Consider the following 22,974-nt stretch of genomic DNA (forward strand, 5'->3'; position numbering starts at 1 on the left):
TTTCTGATGAGTGCCACTGGACGGGACACAATGGAGTCAATAAGAGTGGCACTTCGTCCCCTCGTCTGCCCAGCTGCACCTCTGCCTGCACCAGTAGTTTGGGATGTCAACCACAGTGACCCACATAAGCCATGAGACTGATGGCCATCTAAGGTGGCATTGGCTGGTCACTCTGCTGTGGTCACGCTGCTCTCATATGGTGAGTGTGGCTGCTCAATCAGGTGCCACTGTTCACACGTCTGTCCTTGTGTTGACTGGACATTCAGACGAGGCTTGAGTCTTCATGGTGGGTGGCACTCCTGGGATCCACGTTCACCTCACTTTACTCTTCATTTATACTTCATGCCAGCATGCTGCACAGACAGGTGACCATGTGACATGTGACCAGTAATCAACAAATTTGTCACAGAACAAAGAGCGACCAATGAGAGCCCAGAGTGATCAGCAGCTCAGCTGGCAGCTTAGAAATCAGTGGGCAGCAAAGGTCAGTGGCACTTAAGGCGTGGGGGTAATCAGCTGACTGGAACCAGAGGGCATGGCTACAGCTGGCAGGAGGTGGGCAAGGTAAACAGACCTGATTTGGGCATTTTGTTGTCCTCCCTGCAAGTCCAACTGCCCACCCCAGGATGATGTCCTGGCAGTGCCACTGACGTAATGTGTAGTCACGGTCAGCTGACAAGGGGATGCTTATTCGATTGGCTACTTCATGAGAAAGGGGGCTGTCCCAGGGGAGTAAAATGGCTCAAGGCGACACGTGGCGCTCGAGGCTCACCTGAAGGGGACATCTGGGCATCGAGGAGCCCACCGGAAGGCCCTGCTGTTGGCCATTCAGAGGACGACATGTCCTTGTCTTAATGTCACTGCGGAGGGAGGCGATGGCTTCGTGCGCCTGCCCAATGACCCTGCTTTTGTGTTTTCTCTTTGTCCTGCTCTTTTTCCGCACTCCCTTCATTGTCCCCATTTGTTCACATCTTTGTCATTTTGTCACCAGAGCCTCCTGTTTCTGGTCCCCTGATTGCCACAGTGCCATGCAGTGCCACACAGTGCCACGGTGAGCCGTTTGTTGTTCGGCTCCCTCCTGGTTCCCGTTTTGTCTTTTGTAGCTTTTCTTGTTACTGGCCTCCTGTTCTTTGCTTTATTTGGTATTTTGTGTGCTGGTTTTTGAACTTCATGCTTTGTTCTTAAATGTTTGTATTTTGAGTTTTGTCACCTCAGCATATTGTTATCCGTTCAGGTTTAGTTTTCAGTTTCTCTTTGCTGATTCGCTACGCTTCAGTATTACACCTGTGATGGACTGTCGCCCTGTCCAGCCTCGTGCCGTATGCTGCCTGGACAGGCCCCAGCCCCCTGTGACGCTGCGCAGGACACAGTAGGTCCGGAAGATGGACAAATGGATGGTCATCAGGAGTTCATCATTGTGCTGATTTGCACCGGGATTTCTGGAATTCCCAAACTTTTTGTGGCTGTAGGCCTTGAGGCCTGCTTGATGTAGGAGGGTCTTCTTTGTATTTTGGGTTGCGATGCCCTGGTGAATGTATCTAAATATGAGCGACAAGGCCAGACTGAGGAAAGAAATGGAATTATGGGAAGAGGAAAGTAAAATTCTAATCCCCAAATCCAGCTGTCCCAAGTCGTCCACTATTGGGGTCATTCGGATTCTCAACGATGAATTTGTCGAATTAAACAGCAAATCACATATGCGAGGACACCTAGTGGAAGTCAAGGGGAAATGCATTTAAAACGCAGAACTTCTTCACAACAGATTTGCGTATAAAAGCCACATGGAGTCATGGAGTTGAAATGACAAATTTTGAAAAGTACCTGGAGGACACATCAGGCCAAATGGGCACAATGGACTGCGGGGGCTCCTCTCGTCTGCCAGGCTTCTTCTGTTCTTGTGAGCCCACGTGAGTGGAGCCACCATACCTCAATGAAATCATGCAGAATAAGACAAAGGACGGACTCCAGGATTCAAAGCCAGGAAGGACAACCCGACTGAAATGACAATGACGTCAAGTGTCACCGCAGGACGCTGAGATGAGAAGGAGGATGGGACAGGCGTAGTGACAGCCGATCACAATCACTAAGAGTACAGAACGGGTGCAGCGACAGCCAATAAGGCCGTTAGTTCAATTCATAAAAGCCAAAGTGAAGAGCAGTAGGGTAGCTATGGCGGGCTTACGTTGTGCCAAAGTACCAGCGGGCCATCAGGTGTGCTTTACATGAATTGGGCCTTCCAACAGTTGGGGGCGCTCTGCCAGCTACAGGACGTGGATTTCAGAAGGCCTGGAGAGTCGCCCTTTGTGTTGTCAGTAGGGCATGGGGCGCGGCTGTTCCATTTGCCATGAGAGGGTGCCCGCGTAGTGGACTGTCCTGGTCTGGCACAGGCCATGGTGTATTTTAGCCATGTGTGGTAAGCCGAAGGGGGCTGGAGTCGGCCTGGCACTGTTCATTACGCATCACTAATCTGTCACCCCAGTATCAGCAGGGTGATGCTCAAAGTGCAATTCTTGCTGCCACGTTTGAATGAACTGTGGTGGGCAAGTCGATGAGCTGGACAATGAAGGATCACAACTGCCAGGTCAGCCACTTTAGTTCTGTGGTGGTAGAAGCAGGCCTGAGATGCCCATGTCAGACCAAAGAACCAGACACACAGATTTGGAGTCTAGCACCTAAAGCTGTCTTAGTGACAATTTATGGCCCTCCATGTGCCCACCTACAAAAATGTCACCGGCTGGACATCACTTGACTTGTGTGCTGAGGAAACTCCAAACGATTAATTCAAACCAAGAAACTGGGCTGATCCCACTTTTAAAGTCCAAAGTGGGCTAAACTTAAGAATGGCAGAGTGGCTGGCGGCTGAGCGGCATCAGCACGCTGACGCCTTGGCCCAAACATTATATAGTGCCTTTCTTGAGTAAGCAATTCAGGTTGACTCGCAAGATTTGCTGCAATAGATTGAGTTTATTGCGAAGTGCGCTTCCTTTTATCGGGGAGGAGGAGCGCTTTCACTGAGAGAGACGGGCTATTCATCCGGACTACATTCCCCATCATGCCCTGCGATCAGCAGTCCGATTTCCCAACTGCCTTTTCGGTAGCGATCCCCGCCTTAAAGCGATCGAGCTTGCTTCTAGTGGGAGAAGATGGCGAAAACGAACTTCATTACCCAGCCTACGTAGCGGAGAGCGCGGGCTGATCCCAGAATGCTCTTCAGCGGCGGCTGTCCCTTTAAATCCGACTGGTGCCGGGACGTTTCGACGGGTGGTCGTGGCGTAATCAGTAGCGGGACGACTAGGGTGGGCAGGGAATGGACTGTCCTGCTCGCACTCTAAAGTAGAAGGAATTGTGCCCTTTAAGACGGGCGGCGGGGACGGGCAGGGCTGCTGTGACGCGAATTCCGGGCTCTTCTCCTTCGGCTAGCCGATCGGCATGCCGGCTGAGTGAAGGGATGAGATTCACGACAAAGTGGCCTTCGTGTACAGCGCGTGGACCGTCTGCTCCGGCGAGAGACTTCACTTCATTTGTGCCATGGGCGCTTGGCTCTTCACGGCCGCGGCCTGCCTTCTCTTCTGCCAGGTAGGGGGCATGACGAGGCGGGAGAAGGCCGAGCTCAGGTAAGACGCTTGCGGGGGGCTTTGCAGGACCGACGATTGAGAGGATGATGTATTATTTATATAGCGCCTTTCCGTGCCATACCGTTGTTATATGGTCAGGCTTTATATAGCGCCTTCTATGTGCTTAGGTGGGCTTGTATTGGCCGTGTCTTTGTATAGCGCCTTACTGGATGCCATTATTGTCGTGATGGATGCAAGCAGTTAGCCTGTATATACAGTCGTGGACAAATTTGTTGGTAACCGTTCATGAAAAAAGAACCGACATTTAACTCTGAAATAACTCAAAAGTGACAAAAGCCATTGGCACCTGTCATTGTTTTTATTGTGTAATTAACAGAATTTGGATTCTACAGAATATTTGAAATAATAACGTAAAAGAAAATAGCATATGCAAAAATGATGGGACCCTGAATGTAACATTTGGTGTGCAGTCACTGCACACGCGTGAAGTTTGTGTTCAGTGTGACACGGCAGGGCGGTGATTTGATTTACGGTGGCCGAGTGACTGATTGCACGACTGGAGACGAGTGTGATACGAATTCAATAAAACGGCCAGTTAGGAACGTGGAATCACTGGAATCCAGTTATTTAGGGTCCTTCCTAAGGGTGCCAACAAATGTGTTCAGGCCACTTTAGAAGATCTTTGTAGAATGAGCAATACTTGATGTCTCATCACACAGTGACACCTCAAAGGCCTGCAGGGGCACAGGGGACAACTGCTTTTTATTGTGACACTTTTCAGGTCACATTAGGCACTTTGTGAATGACAAGTTTATTAGGACCCTTCCAGCTCATTGATAGTGTGTGCATCTTCTGAGTGTGGGTCATAGCAGTGACTGCTGCCCAGCGGGCACCTGGACTGGTGTCTTGTAGGAGGGCAGTGTGACCTGTGCCATCTCATCTTGTGTTGTGGTGCTGGACTTGGTTTCTTGCACTTTTTGGTAATTTGACTGCACTTTGCCCTCTTGGTGCATTCAGTTGATCGCTCCTGTTAGATGCCAAGACTGTGCTGGTGACGAGGCTAATGGGCATTTGCTCCTTCCATGTTTGAGCCAGTGCAACGGGCACTGGGTGATGCCTTTTGTGGGTTTTACAATACAATACAATACAATTTATTGTTGTGTAGCCCAAAATCACACATGGAGGTCTACAATGGGCTTTAACAGGCCCTGCCCCTTGAGTGCCCCCCAGCCCTGACTCTCTCAAAAATGGATTTTGTGTGTTTAACCCTGAAGTCAAAAGTCCATTGTAGGAAACCATGACTTCCAGTGCTTGACCTCCTGCCTGCTGCACATTGGGCACACAGAGACTCTCTTGATAGCTTGCTCTTGGCATGTGCCCATATCTGTTTCCCCATCTCCCTCTTTCTGTTTCTCCCACACAGGGAGCAGGTGCTGGAGATGTTCGACCACGCCTTTGGCAGCTACATGGTAAGCCTTTGGCAGTGACATACTGGTAAGCCTTTGGCAGTGACATACTGGTAAGCCTTTGCCTACTGGCCTGTGGCATAGGGCCTCAGGCCGGGCGTTTGAAGCCAATTCCCCATTCCTGACTTGCCATGGAGGTGGAGGTGGTGGGCATCTCTTAAGGTCTAACAGCCCTTTTCTTGCTTTTCCAGAAGTACGCCTATCCTGCTGATGAGCTGATGCCTCTGAGCTGCCGTGGCCGCATCCGAGGTTTAGAACCCAACCGGGGCGACATTGACGACTCCTTAGGAAAGTATGTAATTATGGGGTGCCATTCTGCCTGCCTCACAACGTGGCAGAGCATCCCAGATGGGCACTCACTCTCGCCTTTTGCTGCCCACAGGTTCTCGCTCACCCTCGTCGACACTTTGGACACTCTGGTGGTGAGGTGCCTTTTGCTGGGTCGGTGGTGCGGTGGGGTCTTCATCTTCTACTGATGTTTTGGACCCCCCATGCTGACGGGGGTATCTGCTTTGCATTTCAGGTCCTCAACAGGCTGGATGAGTTTGAAGAGGCCGTCCGGAGGGTCATCCTGGATGTTCGATTTGACAATGATGTGGTCGTCTCGGTGTTTGAGACCAACATCCGTGTGCTGGGGTGTGTAAGTGGGAAGAGTGGGGGTCCGGATGAGTGACTGCAGTAACGTCTGGGTGATGCTTATTAAATGAGGGGGTGCTTGAGCTGCACGATGCCAGTGATTCCACTGTGTCTCTCCTGAAGTGGCCTGCTAGGAGGACATGCCATGGCCACCATGCTGAGAGACCGGCCTGCGAGTGAGAGGATGGCGTGGTACAAAGATGAGCTGCTGCACATGGCGAGGGACTTGGGCCACCGGTTGCTGCCAGCGTTCAACACTACCAGCGGTCTGCCGTACCCCCGGGTGGGTGAGCGTTGGCTGCTGTGGTGTGCTCTCGTGTATCGTGTTGCACGTCGCGTATGGCTTACTTGGCATGTCCTGTGTTTCAGGTGAACCTGCGCTATGGAGTGCTGAACCCACTCTCCAGGACGGGCACAGAGTCGGACACCTGCACGGCCTGCGCTGGCACCATGATCCTGGAGTTCGCCGCACTCAGCCGCATGCTGGGCGAGGCTGTCTTTGAGGTAAGTGATGGCATTGAGCTCTGGGTGGGCTGCTTGTCCCCTGTTGCCCACATGTAATCTTAGAAGAAGAGACTGGCACTGTCAAGATGTGCCACCACTGATGGGGACTGCGTGCCACAGAGTGGACTGGTGGTAAGCACCATGGGACTGCCATGTCTGCATTAAGGGGTCAAAATGGTGGTCACATGCCCACAGCTGGGAGGGGCTGGATTAGAGTGGGTGGAGCACCAAGTCACAAAGGTCCAGTGGGATCCTTTAAGGACAGACTGGCACAACTGAACAAGCAAAGTGGACGGAATGGTCACTGTGCTGGTCACCTTGACTTGAGAGAATGCTGGCCCTTTCTACTGTCCTGTCATTGTGACGTTTAGGAAGTAATCGAGGGCAGAGAGGGAAAATGAAACCATTGTGCCCCTTTAGGCAGAAGGACAGGGGCCAATGCCACCCTAAAAATCCTGAATAACATTAAAAAGTGTGTTTATCTCAAACTCGGCTGTGACGGTCCACTTGTGTCTGCTGTGGTTTGACCGTTTCCCGGGCTGACCGTATGGAAATGGACGGCTTCTTTAAAGAGGACGATTACACGGGCAGGTCTGCAAACCCTCAGAGTGGCACCAAATAGAAAGGAATGTTGGTGAAACTGCGATGGGCTGCCAGGCTGTTAGAAAGTGGAGGTCCAGTCAACTGACCACGGCGTGTCTCGTGCACGGTGAGCGACGGTTGGCTGAAGGGTAGCATTCAGGCTTTGGACCCCCGGGATCCGCACACATGACTTGGGTGGTCTGCATGTTGGTTTTTGAATTGCTCAGACAGCTCTGTCTGTTACTGGTGTGGTAGCCATGTAGACCACCATGGAGTGCCCTCTCTTTTGATGACCGCGCTGTGTGGGCAACAGGCCAGTAGGGTTTAAGAACGAGGACGTTAAGGGCAGCATGGCTCTTCACACATGGTTGCCACCGCACTGCCCTCTTGCCGGCGCCACATTCTGCTTCCGGTGCCCATCGCCTCTTTCTTTGCCGCTCATTCATTCAAGCCGAGTCCCTCGGGCACATCCCAGGGAAATGAAGGAATAATTAAGGAGAAGATTGGGCAGCACGTGGCGGGTACAGCAGTCTTACTGGGCAGTCCGCGTGGGCTCAGATGAGGAGGTTGTGGTCTACCAACACGCTGGCATTCTGTGAGGATACAGGGGGCACACGAGATGATTGATCTCTGAAAGGCGCCACATGAGAGGGTGGGCATCAGGGTGGGGTGTGTAGAATTGGCACAGACACAGGAAGCAGAAATGATGATGGGGTGAAGAACCGTCTCAGAACTGGCTGATGATAAGAGTGCTGGCCAGCAGGGGGCAGTGCTGCTGCTGCTGCTGTTTTTAATATGAAGAACAAGCTGGTGAAGTTTAGAGGTGGTGCCAAGTCGGGGGGAATCCTCAAAGAGGGTCTTGGGCAGCCGATTTGTGGAGGATGAGATTGAATGTCAGCAAATGTAAAGAGTTACAGGTGGGAAGTGAAATGTGAGGTCTGAAAATGGAGAGCCCACCTTATGAGGAGGACTTCGGAGTCGCGGTGGACTCCACGACTGTCAGGTTATATAGCGCCTTGACGTGTGCAGTACAAGCCACTGAAGGTTTATAACCCACTGGTGAGGCCTCGTGTGGAGTCCTGGGGGCACTGAGGGTCTCCATAAAGACAGAGAATCCAGAGAGGAGCGGAGCCTTAAGGAGATGAAGATGAGGCCTGACTGACTGAAGTGTTTAAAATGATGAAGAGCGTCAGTCCAGTGGAGCGAGACGGTGACTTTAAAATGAAACCCATTGAGAGTAAATGTCACACAAACGTTAGGGTGTCACACAGAGAGCCACAGACACGTGGAATAAGTGACCACGTGGTGTGGTGGGCAGCAGGACTTTAGGGACCCTCGACTTGATGTTATTTGGGGGGTTTACGTGGATAGGACTGGCATGTTTTGGTGGGCACTTCTCGTCCAGATTGTTCAGATGTTCTCCAACTGCTTTAAAACCCCAGAATCCAGAAATCTCCGACCACAAGACGTCTGCCCGCTCCTCCTCTTCCTCCGTGTGCGAGTGGACGCAGACTTTACCAAGCGGAACGTCTTTAACTGGCCACGTGTAGCCATGTGGTCGGAGTGCCAACAATGCTTGCTGCAGAAGGGCATTCTGGGAGCTTTAGTGTGTCTGGTGGGCTGAGGTTGGGGCACAGAATGACGGGCTCTGATGTCTTCCTGAAGGCTGCCCCCTGACTTGTGTGTGCTCTCTCTCTCTCTCTGTGGCAGGAACATGCCCGCCGGGCCCTGGACGTGCTCTGGGAGAAGCGTCAGCGGGGAAGTGACCTCGTGGGGACGGTCATCAACATCCACAATGGGGACTGGGTGCGCAGGGGTGAGTGCTGTCAAGTGACTGTGCCCCACCGGCCTGGCGCTTGCCACTCATCTGACGGTGACCATTTGCGTTTCAGACAGTGGCGTGGGAGCGGGCATCGACTCCTACTACGAGTACCTGATGAAGGCCTACATCCTGCTGGGTGACGCCGTCTTCCTGCAACGGTTTAATGCGGTAAGCGTGGCGCCCGTAGGGGCGGTCAGAGTGGCCTGCGGTGCCTCGTGTGTTTGACCCTGGGTGTCTCCTGCAGCACTACGCGGCCATCATGAAGTACATCAGCCAGCCGCCGCTCCTGCTCAGCGTCCACATGCACAACCCTACGGTCAGCGTGCGCGGTTGGATGGACTCCCTGCTCGCCTTCTTCCCCGGCCTGCAGGTCAGTGTGAGGGCTTTTGTTGGTTGTTGTTTTTGAAATTTGCCCATTCTGATGCCATGCTGTTTTGTGGCAGGTCTTGAGGGGGGACTTGAAGCCAGCTATCGAGACCCACGAGATGCTGTACCAGGTCACCAAGAAGCACAAGTTCCTCCCAGAGGTGGGCGCCCAACATTTTTTGATTTGTGGCAAGTGAGTGCTGCCCCCTGCTGGACTGACTTTTCTTCCCCGTCTCTCTCTCTCTCTCTCTCTCTCTCTCTCTCTCTCTCTCTCTCTCTCTCTCTCTCTCTCTCTCTCTTCCCATCCACCCCCAAGGCGTTCACCACGGAGTTCCGAGTGCACTGGGGTCAGCACCCCCTGAGGCCCGAGTTTGCAGAGAGCACCTACTTCCTGTATAAGGTGAGGTGGCACTGCCCCCTGACTTGGCACTCTGACGCTGCACCCTACTGAGCGTTTCGTTCTTTAGGCCACTGGAGACCCTCACTACCTGCGGGTGGGCAAATCCATCGTGGACAGCCTGAATGGGCATGCCCGTGTGCCGTGTGGCTTCGCAGCTGTGCAGGACGTGCGCACCGGCACTCACGAGGACCGGTAGGTGGCACAGCGTGGCGTGGCATGGCGGGGGCTCCCTGGGCTTGGCGCCACTCAGCCTGTCCTTCCACTCCATGCAGGATGGACTCCTTCTTCTTGGCCGAGATGTTCAAGTACCTGTTCCTGCTCTTCTCGGAGAAGGCCGACCTGCCCTTCAACATCGATGACTACGTCTTCACGACCGAAGCCCACCTGCTGCCGGTGACTTTGTCCTCGTCCAGGCCGGCATGTCCCACCAATGTCACGGTGAGTTCTGCTCTGTGTCCGCAGCCTGGCGCGCCTGGCATGCACACGCCGAGTGATGTTGTCCTTTCCCTTCTGCCTCCAGGTGGCGGCCCCTGCTGAGGAAGACCCCTTCTCCTACACCTGCCCGAGCCTGCAGACTCTTTTTCCCAACAATCCCGCCTTTGCTCAGGGCATCCGTGACCGCTACAAGTACCTGATTGGAGCTGGTGGGTCACACGCCCCCACATCAGTCAGGTGATCTATGGCTGGCTGTGCTTTGGAATGGGGGGGGGGCATGGGGATTCCATTTTGCCAGTTTTGGAAGGGTGGTGCCCTCGGTTGACCGATTTGTGGTACACATACTGTACGCCCAGAGGTCTGTGCCAATGGAGCCTTTGCTTTTCTTTTCGTGTGCAGGGGGATTGAGCTGCCCCTCCATGACAGTGGCCTGGAGCCCATTGAGCTCCTCAAGAGCATGGGCATCACGCTGATGGCAATGGGCGAGGGCAGTGGCAGGGAGTCCGGCACGCCAGGACAGCAGGTCAGTAGCAGTTGGGTGCCCGCGTTGCATGGTAACTTTTTTTTTTTTTCTCCTGTAACCCTTTTATGTGCTTGGTAGGCTATGCCAACCTCCGAAGGCGGGGTGTACCGGGTGAAGCTGGTTGCCGAGGTGCTGACCACCCCAGAAGCTGAGACGCTTGTGCCCGTGGCTGTGCAGATCATTTCACCACCATTCCTGGGGAGGACTGTGCTGACCGCTGGACCGGCCAAGTTTGGCATGGACCTTTCCAAGAACGAGCATGGGGTGAGGTGCCCGGGGGGAAGCCTGTCTAGGAGTCTCTTTCGAGGGCACATGATGGGCAGCTTCTTGATCTCTGGCTTTGCTCTCTTCTAGGTCAAGGGGAGAGTCGTCCGGAGTGCCCCCTACTCTGCCTGCGGTCCCCCGACCAATGGTGCAGAGCTTCAGGGGCACATCGCGCTGGCAGTGCGTGGAGACTGCATGTTTGCGGTGAAGGCTCGCCACCTGCAGGAGGCGGGTGCCATTGGGGCCATCTTTATAGGTAACTGGTGCCCTGGCACGGGTGGGCAGGGGGCACACGTCTCTCTCCTGTTGCACTTCACTCTGCTCCTGTGCCATTGCAGACCACAGTGAAGGCACCAGCAGTGAGGAGACCCCCCTGTTTCAGATGGTTGGTGATGGCGGCCCCGTTGATGGCATCTCCATTCCACTGGTGTTCCTCTTCAGCAAGGAGGGTCGGGTCCTCGTGAAGGCCGTAGACGATCACCACAACGTCGATGTGCTTTTGGTGTCCAGACACAAGCAGCTTGGCCAAGGTAAGCGGCGGCTCAGCAGGGAGGGCACTTGACTGGCGCGCCAGCACCCCTGAGCCTTGGTTTTCTTCTGCTTCCCCCCAGAAGGCAAGGCGGCCCATCGGGCCATCGCCATGAACATCAAGATCCGCGTGGCTGACGAGAGTGACGCGGCCCCAGTGGGTCCTCGGTCTGCAGATCACACAGACACCATTGAGCTGCTGCTTACCACAGAGGGAATGAGTGGCATGTGCCAGGAAAGCGTGGATGGCTGTAAAGGGCTGCAGGGGCAGCAGAAGGGCGGGGCATCCGCTGACCCATCCGAGTGCCAGAGCCCGTGACCGGCCGCTGGGCTAGAGGCCATGCCAATAGGGCATGTGAGGCCTTCAGTAGTGCTGTGCCCGTTGAAGTGATACCGGGTGCAGCTGCCTTATGGGAGCCGAGACCCTCGTGGCCTTCGACCCTCTGACCTCTGCCAGCTGTTCACTGGGCTGCAGGTGGCCATGTTGTGCCTCTGAGTGGTGCTGCCGGTCCAGCTGCTTGAAGATGTGTGGTGTCCGTGGTGCCCTACCCTGTTGGAGTGTGATGCCCTCTGCTGGACAGATCTCTCCACACACGTCCCTGCTGGCACTGGCACTGGCGATGACAATGACGTGCCTTTGAGGCGACCCCTTTTAGTTTTGTGTTCCATTGGAGGTTCCACAGTAAGAAACTTTGACGGTGACCGGGGGACTGAGGGGGGGGGCTTTGTGAAGGTGGGGTTATTCTACACCCTGGTATTGCCGTTGGCGCTTGTTCACAAATAAAAGACACCGATGTGCCCACTTTAACACAAGTCCTTGTTCTTGATTGGGGGGTACTGATCGCTGAACGGCTCATCCCTGACCTCCACGTTGTCCTCCTCGTGGCACCTAGCAGGCTCTGAGGGGCTGTCAGATTGGTGGAGACCACTGGGACACTGTAAAGAAGTGGAATGGGACGATGGGACAGGCGACAAAAGCAAAGCTGTGACCTTAAGCCGTGCCAACCTGGAGCCTCCTTTCCTCACACTTAACACATGGTGGGCGGGATAGCTGGGCGATTTGTCACCCATTCATCGCGTGGCACACACCTGCCACGTCTGATCTGTGAAGAGGGCAGTGAGACCCCCGGAGGTCCGGCTTTTGAGTCTGACCGAGTTGGCAGGCTTCCCTTCTGGTGGCCACACTTGGCGCTGAGCCCAACATGAAAGCCTTTGTCCCTTCTGCCCTCGTTCTTCAGTATCTCTGAATTTGGCTCTTATTCGGTTATGGAAACAGACCTCGTGCCAACTGAGGGGGGTCTCACCAGGCGCATGAAGGGACACGATGTCCTCTGGGACTTTCAGGCGTCTCTTAGTGAGATCCTTTAATGCGCGCGGCCACCAAAATACTCGACCCCTTTAAATAGGGGAAGCGTTGGCCTAAAAGACCACTCGGACCAGAGTCTCAATTCTCTTCCACAATTCGATGGCGTGGGGCACCAGGGAGGCGGTTATGAGGAGCGAGGTGGTGCAAAGTGTGCCCCCCATCAGTGCCCCCCACTGCCTGCAGCTCCTCTCATCTCATCTGCCCAGCTGCCCGTCTTGTCTCGTCTCTTATTGTCTGACGTTTGTTTGTTGTTTTTCAAACTTTAACTGCTCATCGCTCTCTTTTCTTTCTCTCTCTCTCTCTCCTTGTCTTCCTGTGGTCCTCCCCTTCTCCTCCTGTCACTTGACCCTAATGGTGACAATTCCCAAGCAGAGCTGACAGCCGAGGTGATGACGACTGATCAGAGTCGGGCCAACCGCGTAGTAAACGCTGGATGAAAACTTGGGCAACAACTTCAAAAAGAATCCAAGTGGCCCGTGTAACCAATCAGGGCCTCTGTATGCAAATCCACCAAAGTTGGCTTTCTAATTTGTACCTGGACACCGAAACTGGGAGATAACGACTCCCTTCATTAGGCCAGGAGGGTTGGTTGCAACAAAAACCAGCAGCCACCGGGGGTCCCAGGATGGAGTCTGTAAGCTGGTGCCTGTGCTTGTGCTCCACCAATCAGCTCAAGTCGCTGCCTGAGCCCCTCCCACAATAGTTCCTGGTTGGACAAAAAGTGCAGGCCGTAGAGTAGGAGGAGCTAAAGAGACTCCCTGGGTGTGGTCGCGGTATTCTGTTCCTCGACTCTCCCCGTTTGTGTTATTAATGTCCGAAGGTCTCGGATCGCCCAGACTCGCCGCAGTTTCTCAGGTATTGGACTTTAGAACTTCTCTCCACCTTCCCTCCTACAGGCGACAGTTAAAGACAAGCAGGAGTTAAGTTGTACTATAAATATGAATGTATGAATATGAATAACAACAATATGCAAAGGACATTTGAATACTGGTGACGTGTTGTTTCAGACTTGTTAGTTACTTAAAATGTCAAAAAGTTAAGGCCTCATTGGTGGTCAGCCGTCTTCACAACTGGGCGCGTGCCCATCTCAATAGGGCGGCCGCGCTGGGCTCGTCACTGTGTTGTCCTTTCAGGTCATGGTGGGTGAGCTGCTCCTTCATCATTTGGTGACAGAGAGGAGTAAAGCGAGCACATGTAGAGACCCTCTGTCCAACCCCTACAGCCAATAGGACATCACAGTACTTAAAGGCTTACAGCCACACTTCAGACCAATGGGGGGCACACAATACCCTTACACCTGCCACCCAGGTGTCCAGGTGAAGCTTGCCAGCTGGGCACTCTGGCTTTCCTGTGGGGGTCCTGCAGAGAATCTCTTGTCTGAGGCCCCTTAGTGCTGGGGGTGAACGTGAAGGCGGCTTCTCACTAACGTAACGCTGACATTCCATTTGCTTCGCCTGACTTACAAATAAAGACAAACAGAAGATTTATCAGCAAGTCGCAGGCCAAGTGTCACATCACAACTGCCTGCAAGTTTCTCAAAGGTCTGTAACTGTGGCCTGTGACAGGAGTGACGTGCGTCACTTGTGAACTGGTGGCCTCTGATGTCACAATACAGGTAGAGGTGGTGGAGGACACCTAGTGGACACTAAGCGGGAGGCCCGTCACTTGTCACGCCGACTGGGTCACTTTCTCGATTTCCTCATCTTAACATCTCCGGCGATGACAATGGGGTCCACATGTTGGCTTCTGTGTGCGCCTCCTGCTGGGCTTGTTTATAAAAGAGCGTCTAGGAAATCAGTGGGATGAGGGAAGTCCACTCTGAGGGCCTAACTGATGTTGGGGTACTAAATCGGCCCCCGCAGTTCACTAAGGTGAAACTAAACTTGAGGTTGGGGACATGCCAAGGTCAAAACCTGAAACAAAATGGCAACACCAACGGGCAGGAGCAACCTTGAAAGATCAATGCCAGGGTCAAAACGTGAGGGACCCTTAAATTCAAAGGTAACCACGCCTGAGATCGCATGGCAAAGTACATCCACGGAGGGGCACTGGACCTGCCACCATAGAGAAGCCCCTAGCTCCTGTGCCAACGAGAATGGGGACCCTTAAATAAAAAGCAAACCAAAAACGTGTGAATGGGGGGGCACGACACGACATGCATGGCGGCCTCCGTAAACTCAAACTCTTCGGCACACGCCTGAGGACTTGTGGAGGGGATGTGGAGACCCCCACCCATTTAAGAGAATCGGCCTGCGCCAAAGGGTCCGCTAAGGTATCGAGACACTGCGGTGGTCCGTCCGGATGTTTAGGGTTCACCTTCACAGGTCTTGGCATTCGGAGGGCTCCGTTTGACAGACCTGAGACAGCGGGGACATCGAAGTGGGAAATGGAGGGGCACAGAGATGATGATGATGATGGAGCAGAGAAGGACACGGAGAGCCAACAGGGAAGAGGACGTTTAAAACAGAACTGTGGCACCAAAGTCGGGCCTTTTCATTGGTGACAGTAAAATAAAAAGCTGCCAGCATCGCCGGTGGTCTGCCAGTCTTGCGTGGTCTTTATCGGCAGACGACCCCTCCAAGGCACCGGCGACTCACCAACTTCTTTTCAAAACAGACTTCCGATGAGTGTGTGGGGTGACAGGTGACAAAATGTAAACACCTGCTGAGCCCTGCTCTTCATCACAGTGGTCACAATGACACACGCCGCTGGACTCGTCATGCCTTCAGTGACCCTCTGTGCTGTTGACAAAGGGGTGGCAGTGAAGGAGACGAGATCCTTTAAATAAAGCCTGGTGACAGCAAGACGGATGTCACACGCCTAAACACCAAGCTGGAAAGGCCACAAAAGCATCGCTACAGTTCGTCAATCCAGGGTGTGACCAGTGGGGGGCGTCCCTGAGCCCCAGACCCACCGAAACAGTCCTGTGAGGTTCAGTTACAGAGAGGACCTTCACAGGTCAGCCCCGTACCTCGGCGAGCTCTTCTACTGGCCGCAGCCTCCGGTGGCACCCATGGACCTCAACAAGGGTGCCTGTGTGAACTTCAAGTCCCCCGCAACCCTTGGGTGTCTAAACTGGAGCTGAGCCAATGAGGCACTGCCACCTGTCATACTGGGCCTCCTGACCATCCATTATGGCCTCCGGGTCGGGTAGGGGGCCTATCTCGGAAGACAAGACCCCCCTACAAAAGTCTGCGCTTGTATGTCCACCATCAGAAAAATGCTGGACAAGAAGAGAGTTCAAGGAAGGATCCTGTTTGGGGAAAAACGGGCACTGCACACCAACATCAAAACATCATGCCAGGCTTGAAGCCCAGTGGAAGGGGCATCACCAAGGGGACAAGGAACCCAAAGGTGCGTCAAGACAGTTGAGTTGACCTGACGCCTAAGGGACATCAGCTGATGGAACAAGACGATGGGGCAAAGCTCACAAGGAAATCAACTAAAGAGAGCCCATGGAGATGGCATTGGATGACTCAAAGAGGGCACCCAGGAGCATGGAGGAGCTGAGAGAGGGTCCCAAATCCCTCCGCGGTGGGGTGCGCGTCTCAGAAGCAGCTACAGGAGCCATCAGGTGGAGGTGTTACTGCTAAAGGTGAGCTTGATATTACCTAATGTCACCTGCACTGTGAATGATGACTCGGGCAGCTCAATAAGGACACGACAAGTCCAAGTGGGTGTGACTGTCATTGGTTTGGTCCCATCGGGTCTGTCCCGAGTTGCCCTAATTTCAGTAGGAATCAAAGCAGAAATCCATGCAATTCCAAGGGGCTCGCTTACTTCTCTCGTTACAAGTGAGCACAAGTGCAGCCTGGAGCCGGGGTCGGTCACAATTACATCTAACATGTGAGTCACATCCAAGTAGGACGTTGGAGTCCACGAGCCCTCTCTCTATGTCCTAAATGAAGCCCTGCTCATTGCAATCGCCACTTCATCCGAACTAGTAAAGCTTGTGGCACTAAATCGCAGTCAGCATGTCGCCGATCCTTTACCTCCATGTGGCCGGAACGGACCAAATTGAGTCGCGGAACACTGAGTGTGTAGAGCGACTGCACCGACGGGGACCCTTTTACATGTCGTACCACGGACCAACGCGCCGGAGCGCTTTTACACGGACACGGAGGAATCCCGCCTTCAAGTGTCTTTTTATAGTTTTTTTTTTTCTTTTTGTACTTACGCTGTAACGTACAGCGTAGCGAGTGCTACATTTTGGATTTTGCATGTTCCAAAGAGCGCCGCTTGTTTTGTCCGCCTGAGAAGCCCCGGATTGACAGACAAACGAGCCAATCACAGCGTCGAGGCTGTCGTCGCAACTCCCGTACTGACACCGGATTGGTAGAAGGCATTCCTCCCGCCACCGTCTTGCCGTCGCTTCTGTTTGTTTGCTGTTGAGCGTTTTCTGGCGTGAGCTCAAGTCTACAGAGCGGCCGGCATGTTCGCGGGGCTGCCCGAGCTGGGCATCTCCAACGGGGAGGATCTGAAGGAGACGCTGACGAACTGCACGGAGCCCCTCAAAGCCATCGACCAGTTCCAGGCAAGTACCGCCGCAAGGAGGTTGGTTAGTTCGCTCGCGTCCGCACTACCCGCTCTTTGGATGTCCACGGAGGCTGGCGGGACCCGAAGCCCCGAGCCTTTTGCACGGGCCGTTCATTTCTATTATGAACCCATAGTTGCGGCGACTTGGCATTGGTCGCCTGGGTGCCGCAGAGCCCCGGGTCTGCATGTGGCATCAGTGCTGCACAGTTGGGCGGCCGCATCGCCGTGTTTTAGTAGTGCGAGCCGACGAAACCGAAGCATTCAGCCCAAGCCCCAGAAAGTGCAAAGTCTCCTTTGAAGGGGCAGGACGGGCTGGCCATTGTGGCCCCCGAGAGGCAGTGGCGGCAGACACCCTAAATCACACCAGTTTTCAGCTGGTTTTTCATAATGGCACTGGAAAGTGTTTTTATTTTATTTTATTTTGGAGCACTCCTAGTTCATGTTCTGTTAGACCCGCTCTCAAGTGTCGCCGTCACTGAATATTTCTTTGGGGACACGGCGTACACGTCAGTAACAGAGCCACGAGCTATTCGATCTTTTGGAGGAAAGATCCAAACAGGTGGAATACTAGAGCTACGCCCTCCTCATCTTCTCCATCGTCGGTAGTCTTGCTCGTTTCTTCTGTTTTATTCGAACTCGCACAGGTAAAAGAGATATTTGGGCTCATATTTCCACAGACAGAGAATGGGATTCTTCTGCCATCCCTGCAGTCGGCTCTGCCCTTCCTTGACCTGCATGGCACTCCCCGCCTCGAGTTTCACCAGTCCGTTTTCGATGAGCTGCGGGAGAAACTGCTGGAGAGAGTGGCGGTCATTGCTGAAGGCAAAGATGAAGAGCGGTACTGATGCTTTGCGGCCGCGGTGCACGTGTGTGGCGCGACGTGGGCAGTTGGTAATCTCTTGTCTTTTTCTTTTCAGCTACACCAAACTAGAGGAGCTACTGGAGAAGAGCTTCCCGCTGGTGAAGATGCCTTCCATTCAGCCAGTGGTGATGCGTGTCATGAAGCATCTGCCCAAGGTTCCTCTTGCACATCTGTGACGCCGTGCCAGCGTTTGTGAGGGCAGAGCTCTCGGTGATCACTGTTGGGTGTTTTTCTTTCTTTCTTTCTCTCCTCAGGTCCCTGAAAAGAAGCTCAAGCTTGTCATGGCCGACAAAGACCTGTATAGGGTTTGTGACGTGGAGGTGAAGAGGCAGATCTGGCAGGACAACCAGGCCCTTTTTGGAGACGAGGTGTCACCACTCCTCAAGCAGTACATCGTGGAGAAAGAGAATGCGCTTTTCAGCAGTGACCTGTCGGTGCTGCACAACTTCTTCAGCTCCTCGCCGAAAACGCGTCGCCAAGGAGAGGTGAGGATCATCTGCCGTCCCCATCATAGACACCTTTAGTGACCTGCCAGGAGTGGGTCAAGCAGAGATATCGGGTTGAGGGTGTCCGCTTGCTGTGTCTTTGTTCCTTGTCAACATTTAAGGGGCCCAGTGTGGGACTGTTCATTTTGTCAGGTGGTGCAGAAGTTGACTCAGATGATCGGAAAGAATGTCAAGTTGTACGACATGGTGCTTCAGTTCCTACGCACGCTCTTTCTGCGTACACGAAATGTGCATTACTGCACCCTGCGAGCCGAGCTTCTCATGTCCTTGCATGACCTGGACATCAGTGAGATCTGCACCATCGACCCCTGCCACAAAGTGAGCCGCTCTAGTTGGTGTAGTTGCCCGCTGTCTGCTCTGCTAGTGTCCCAACTGTCATTGTCCTCACTGGCACGTCTGTCAACTTCCTTTTGCAGTTCACTTGGTGCCTGGACGCCTGCATTCGAGAGAAGTTTGTGGATGCCAAAAGAGCGCGGGAGCTGCAGGGCTTCCTGGACGGAGTCAAGAAGGGTCAGGAGCAAGTTCTCGGGTAAGCAGAGTGCCCGCTGGTGTGCCATTTGTGGAGGAGGCTTGTCGTAGAGCTTCACGTCCTTTGTTGCCTTGTGCCTTTTAGGGACCTCTCGATGATCCTGTGTGACCCCTTTGCCACTAACACTCTAGTTCTGAGCACCATACGCAACCTTCAGGATTTGGTCAGTCAGGAGGCACTGCCCAGGGTAGGAGAGTGGGATCCGGGCCTGGCAGACTGGTGTCTTACAGTCTTTCCTCTGCGTCGTCTCGTTCAGACCGCTTTGTCTTTGCAGGACAGTCCTGACCTGTTGCTGCTTCTCCGGATGCTGTCCCTGGGCCAAGGAGCTTGGGACATGATCGACAGCCAGGTGTTCAAGGAGCCTCGTCTGGTATGTGATTCCTCGCCAATCTCTAGAATGCCATGTGTTCTGGTGTCGTAAGCTCTGAATGACCAGCCTGGTTTATCTTGTGCTGGTGAGGCCCGCTAAGTTTGTAGGCCGAAGCCAATTGGATTGGTCCACTCCTGAAATGGGGGTCCAGTTTGCTGTCCATGCTCTCCAGAGCTCCCCATTTGTGGTTGTTGAGAGTTTGTCATTTTTAGGAGCCTGAATTGGTCACCAAGTTCCTGCCGACTCTCTTGTCGTTTGTCGTGGATGACTACACCTTCACTGTGGACCAGAAGTTGCTGGTGGAGGAGAAGATTCCTGTCACGTACCCAAGTGCCCTGCCTGAATACTTTACAAAGTAAGTCTGACATGAATAGCTGTGCCATTTGTGGCTTTTCGTGTCGTCCTGCCATCCTTGACAGTAGTGGAGATTTAGAGGTCCGGAAATGGCATACCAGGAGAGCTGTGAACGGCAGCCAGTACAACACTCTAGATGGGTGGGTTCATATCGGGCACTGGAACATCGTCACTCGTGCCGCTTTGTTTGTGGCCATCAGAGGTAACGAGTTTTGAGACCACCGACAAAACGGCGGTACAGCAGGAACATGGAGGATGGCTAGTGGAAGCTGAAAGTGGAGGTGGTGGCAGAGAGCGTTCATCTGAAAAGCACAGCTAATGATTGGGGTGGCCCAGTTGAGCCCGCTCTTTGGTTTTGGTGCCCGCGTACTGCCCACGTGGAGCGCCATCTCTGCATGTGTGTCGCTGATCCATGGTGATTTGCCTTGGCCAGGGCACTTGACATCAGACTTGCCATTTTGAGATGGATGCTCCTTGATTTGCCTCTGTCCCTAAACGTCATTTAGGCGATGATGAAATGTCAGCACTTGGCATGGGTGACACATCGTGTTCCGAATGCTCAGTCGGTTACTCTGTGTTTTAAATCCTGAAGTTGGTTGCACTTTGTGCTTCCTCACATGTGTGGTCTTCACATTTGCTGCCAGGCAGCTCTTGCTGAGTGCCCGGAGCCCACCATGCCCATTGTCAGAACATCTGCAAGTTTAGACGTGGAGTCAAAGCACATGTGCCCTCCTGACCCTGTCAGCTCAGATGTCACACGATGTAATAAAACGTCACAACCCGCTTATTCCTGGGTGGCTGCAGCCTACACCAGTGGCCTCGGGCATAAGGCTGGAACCAGATGTGGAGAAGGGTTGTGTGGGACGCTGGCACCGGAGAACTCCACGATTTCAAACAGCATGGCAGCAGCTTTTTGGGGTTTTCAATCCTAGAAGTAAACGTCGGTCCCTAACTCCCCCTGCAGTCAACACGCGGTAGGGTACATGTGGATGAGCCACAGGCTTTGACGAGGTGGACACTTCACAGTTCAAGCCCCTTTATTGGACTTCATGGGGGGGCCTTCAGTGATTGCACTTGACGCTATCAAGAGGGCAGCAGCGCCATGGAGAGTTTTGTAGTTCTTCACTGTTGGCTTTGGAACTGCTATGGTGGCAGTACTGAGGTTGGTATCAATTGTAGTGCCAATCCAACCCAAATGGTAAGGGGTGCCAGGGTCAGAGTTACTGACAAGGTTCAGATTTGAACCCACGACACTGCACTAGTGAGGCGGTGATGGTGACCTCTGTGCCATCTTAGAAAGAGATGACGCGTACAGGCAGGTTAAGATGGCACTTGGATCGAAACGTTTTAACTTTGTGGCATCACAGCAGGCCATTGTGTTTGTTCACAGTGCGCTAAGACTGGCACCTGCACGGCCCTCATCTGGGCCAGTGGGACTGAACTTGATGGCCTCCGTTCCATTGTGCCCGTGTCCCCTCCGTGCTTGGCAGCTGGTCTAGGCCTTAATCGGACCCCAGCAGAGTGCAAGCCCAAAGAAACACATCAGCATGCGTGAGGTGACCAGGCGTGGCGATGTCATGAGCCAGGATTTGCCACCTTCTCGGGCACAAATGCAGGTGCCATCCAGAGAGTATCACTGAAATCTTTCTGAAGAGCAGGCAGCTCAGTCCATATTGAGTTGGCATCTCATTCAGGTCTGCCTCCCACCCCATGCTGCCAGCTTGCTCCCCACCAGCCTGAACTGGATTGAGCAGGTGGTGTGAGAATCCGAACACCGCGGGGACCCTCGTGTGACACCGTCAGGTCAGGGTGGTCAGCTGCTATTTGTTGGCCCCATGACTTTCCACTCCTCAAGGTGACCTGTCATGAACTGTGCCAGTGTCTGATGGTGCAGTTGGAGGAGCTGGTAAGCTGTGGGCCCTCCAAGGCCGTGTGCCTGTACTGAAGATAGCAGGCGGGGGGCATTGGGTGACGGTTATGGTGGTCCGTTCAACAGCACACAGGGTAACTGAACAACCCAGCTTGGTGCATGATCTAAGCACATGCCACTTGGGATGCCACACTTGTACTGAGAGTCGGGCATTGTGCTTAGTTGAGCGCCAGGTTCAATGTGGGCAGGCTGGGCCTCCTCTGAAGGCCCAGTGCTGCCCAGTCCATGTTTTGATGCCCTCCAGTCGTTCTCTTGCCAGGTTCCTCCAGGACAGCCGCGTGGCATGTGAGATGGGCCTTTACTACGTGCTGCACGTTACCAAGCAGAGGAACAAGAACGCCCTGCAGAGGCTGCTGCCTGCCCTCGGTGAGGACGTTTTGTGTGGCTGATCGTGCCAGAGGTTGGCAGTGCCCGATGCTGACGTGTCTGCTCTTGTCGTTCCAGTGGAGACGCACAATGACCAGGCCTTCGGTGACGTTTTCCTGCACTTGTTCACGGGCACCCTGACCCTGCTAGCCGAGGAGTTTGGCTCGGAGGATTTCTGTTCTGCTGTGTTTGATGGCTTCTTCCTCACCACCTGCTCCAGGTAGGCAGCTGGCTGAATGGGGCAAATGCCACTAGCTGGCCACGTGCCCTTGACAAGCTGTGCCATCTCTTTCAGCAGGGAGAACGTGCATCGCCATGTGCTGCGCCTGCTGCTGCAGATTCACCCCAAGGTGCTGCCCACCCGGCTAGAAACCCTGGTGAAGTCGCTGGAGCCTTCTAAGCAGGTGCGCCCCGTGGTCTCGATGGGGTGTGGGTTCTGGGAGTTGGGCAATGCCAGTGACACTTCTTGTCATTTGAAACACAGGCCAGCGACGCAGTGCGGGAGCTCCACACGCAGCTGGTGGACAAACTGGACTCGCAGAAGAAAAGCCCTGCCAACGCGGCGGAGACGACGCCCATGGAGCTGCCCGTCGCAACGCCCGCCCTGACGCCCAGCACCCCTCCGCCAGTGGCCTCGCCGTCATTGTCTTCTTGAGGCTGGCCACCCTGTCTGGCTGTGCCCACTGCTGTTTGTAAATAATAAATTTACTGGTTTTTGACATTCTAGCCTGGTCACCTCCTTGGCAAGGTGGGCTCTTTGTTACTCGGGTGCCTCTTGGCAGTGTGGGGATGAACCCCCTCTTTTATTTCAGATTTGGGTGACAGCAGGCACCTTATGGTCAGTGCCAACCCTTCAACACCCTCTTGAGCGAGGCCCTTGGCTCGCCCTTCTGCCACTTTATCTTGGTGGGTTGCCCTGATGAGTCTGCAGTAGGCTCCGCCTTCGACTGGGGTCTCCCTTGTCGCCACCTGTGAACACATAGCCCCCCCCCCAGGCCGCTGCTTCAGAGCCACAGCGGTCTCCCTGCCCCTCCCCCGCGAGCTAGTCTGCTGG

At 54.0% G+C, this 22,974-nt stretch overlaps 2 protein-coding genes across 5 annotated transcripts; both read left to right on the forward strand.

Moving 5' to 3' along the window:
* Positions 1 to 2,904: 2,904 nt before the first annotated feature.
* On the forward strand, positions 2,905 to 11,924 carry si:ch211-282j22.3 (ER degradation-enhancing alpha-mannosidase-like protein 3). 3 transcript variants are annotated; one of them, XM_039742632.1, is made up of 20 exons: positions 2,905 to 3,576; positions 4,999 to 5,044; positions 5,233 to 5,333; positions 5,424 to 5,463; positions 5,565 to 5,677; positions 5,801 to 5,960; positions 6,047 to 6,181; positions 8,474 to 8,579; positions 8,656 to 8,753; positions 8,830 to 8,955; positions 9,029 to 9,112; positions 9,268 to 9,351; positions 9,419 to 9,543; positions 9,624 to 9,789; positions 9,872 to 10,023; positions 10,186 to 10,309; positions 10,388 to 10,573; positions 10,664 to 10,829; positions 10,912 to 11,103; positions 11,185 to 11,924. In XM_039742632.1, the coding sequence occupies exons 1-20, from the start codon at positions 3,449 to 3,451 to the stop codon at positions 11,418 to 11,420; spliced, it is 2,568 nt and encodes an 855-aa protein (XP_039598566.1). In that variant the 5' UTR covers positions 2,905 to 3,448; the 3' UTR covers positions 11,421 to 11,924. The 3 variants fall into 3 exon arrangements, with proteins under 3 accessions (XP_039598566.1, XP_039598567.1, XP_039598568.1); XM_039742633.1 differs by having other exon boundaries at positions 2,906 to 3,614; XM_039742634.1 differs by lacking the exon at positions 2,905 to 3,576 and having other exon boundaries at positions 5,012 to 5,069; positions 11,185 to 11,923.
* Positions 11,925 to 16,555: 4,631 nt separating this feature from the next.
* On the forward strand, positions 16,556 to 22,646 carry nelfb (negative elongation factor complex member B). 2 transcript variants are annotated; one of them, XM_039742636.1, is made up of 13 exons: positions 16,556 to 17,001; positions 17,681 to 17,841; positions 17,921 to 18,020; positions 18,120 to 18,350; positions 18,504 to 18,689; positions 18,788 to 18,900; positions 18,985 to 19,087; positions 19,175 to 19,270; positions 19,483 to 19,625; positions 21,814 to 21,920; positions 21,999 to 22,140; positions 22,219 to 22,324; positions 22,405 to 22,646. In XM_039742636.1, the coding sequence occupies exons 1-13, from the start codon at positions 16,900 to 16,902 to the stop codon at positions 22,573 to 22,575; spliced, it is 1,761 nt and encodes a 586-aa protein (XP_039598570.1). In that variant the 5' UTR covers positions 16,556 to 16,899; the 3' UTR covers positions 22,576 to 22,646. The 2 variants fall into 2 exon arrangements, with proteins under 2 accessions (XP_039598570.1, XP_039598569.1); XM_039742635.1 differs by having other exon boundaries at positions 16,558 to 17,001; positions 22,216 to 22,324.
* Positions 22,647 to 22,974: the final 328 nt, after the last annotated feature.

This window comes from Polypterus senegalus, unplaced genomic scaffold, assembly GCF_016835505.1.
Source record: "Polypterus senegalus isolate Bchr_013 unplaced genomic scaffold, ASM1683550v1 scaffold_366, whole genome shotgun sequence".
Classification (NCBI taxonomy): domain Eukaryota; kingdom Metazoa; phylum Chordata; class Cladistia; order Polypteriformes; family Polypteridae; genus Polypterus; species Polypterus senegalus.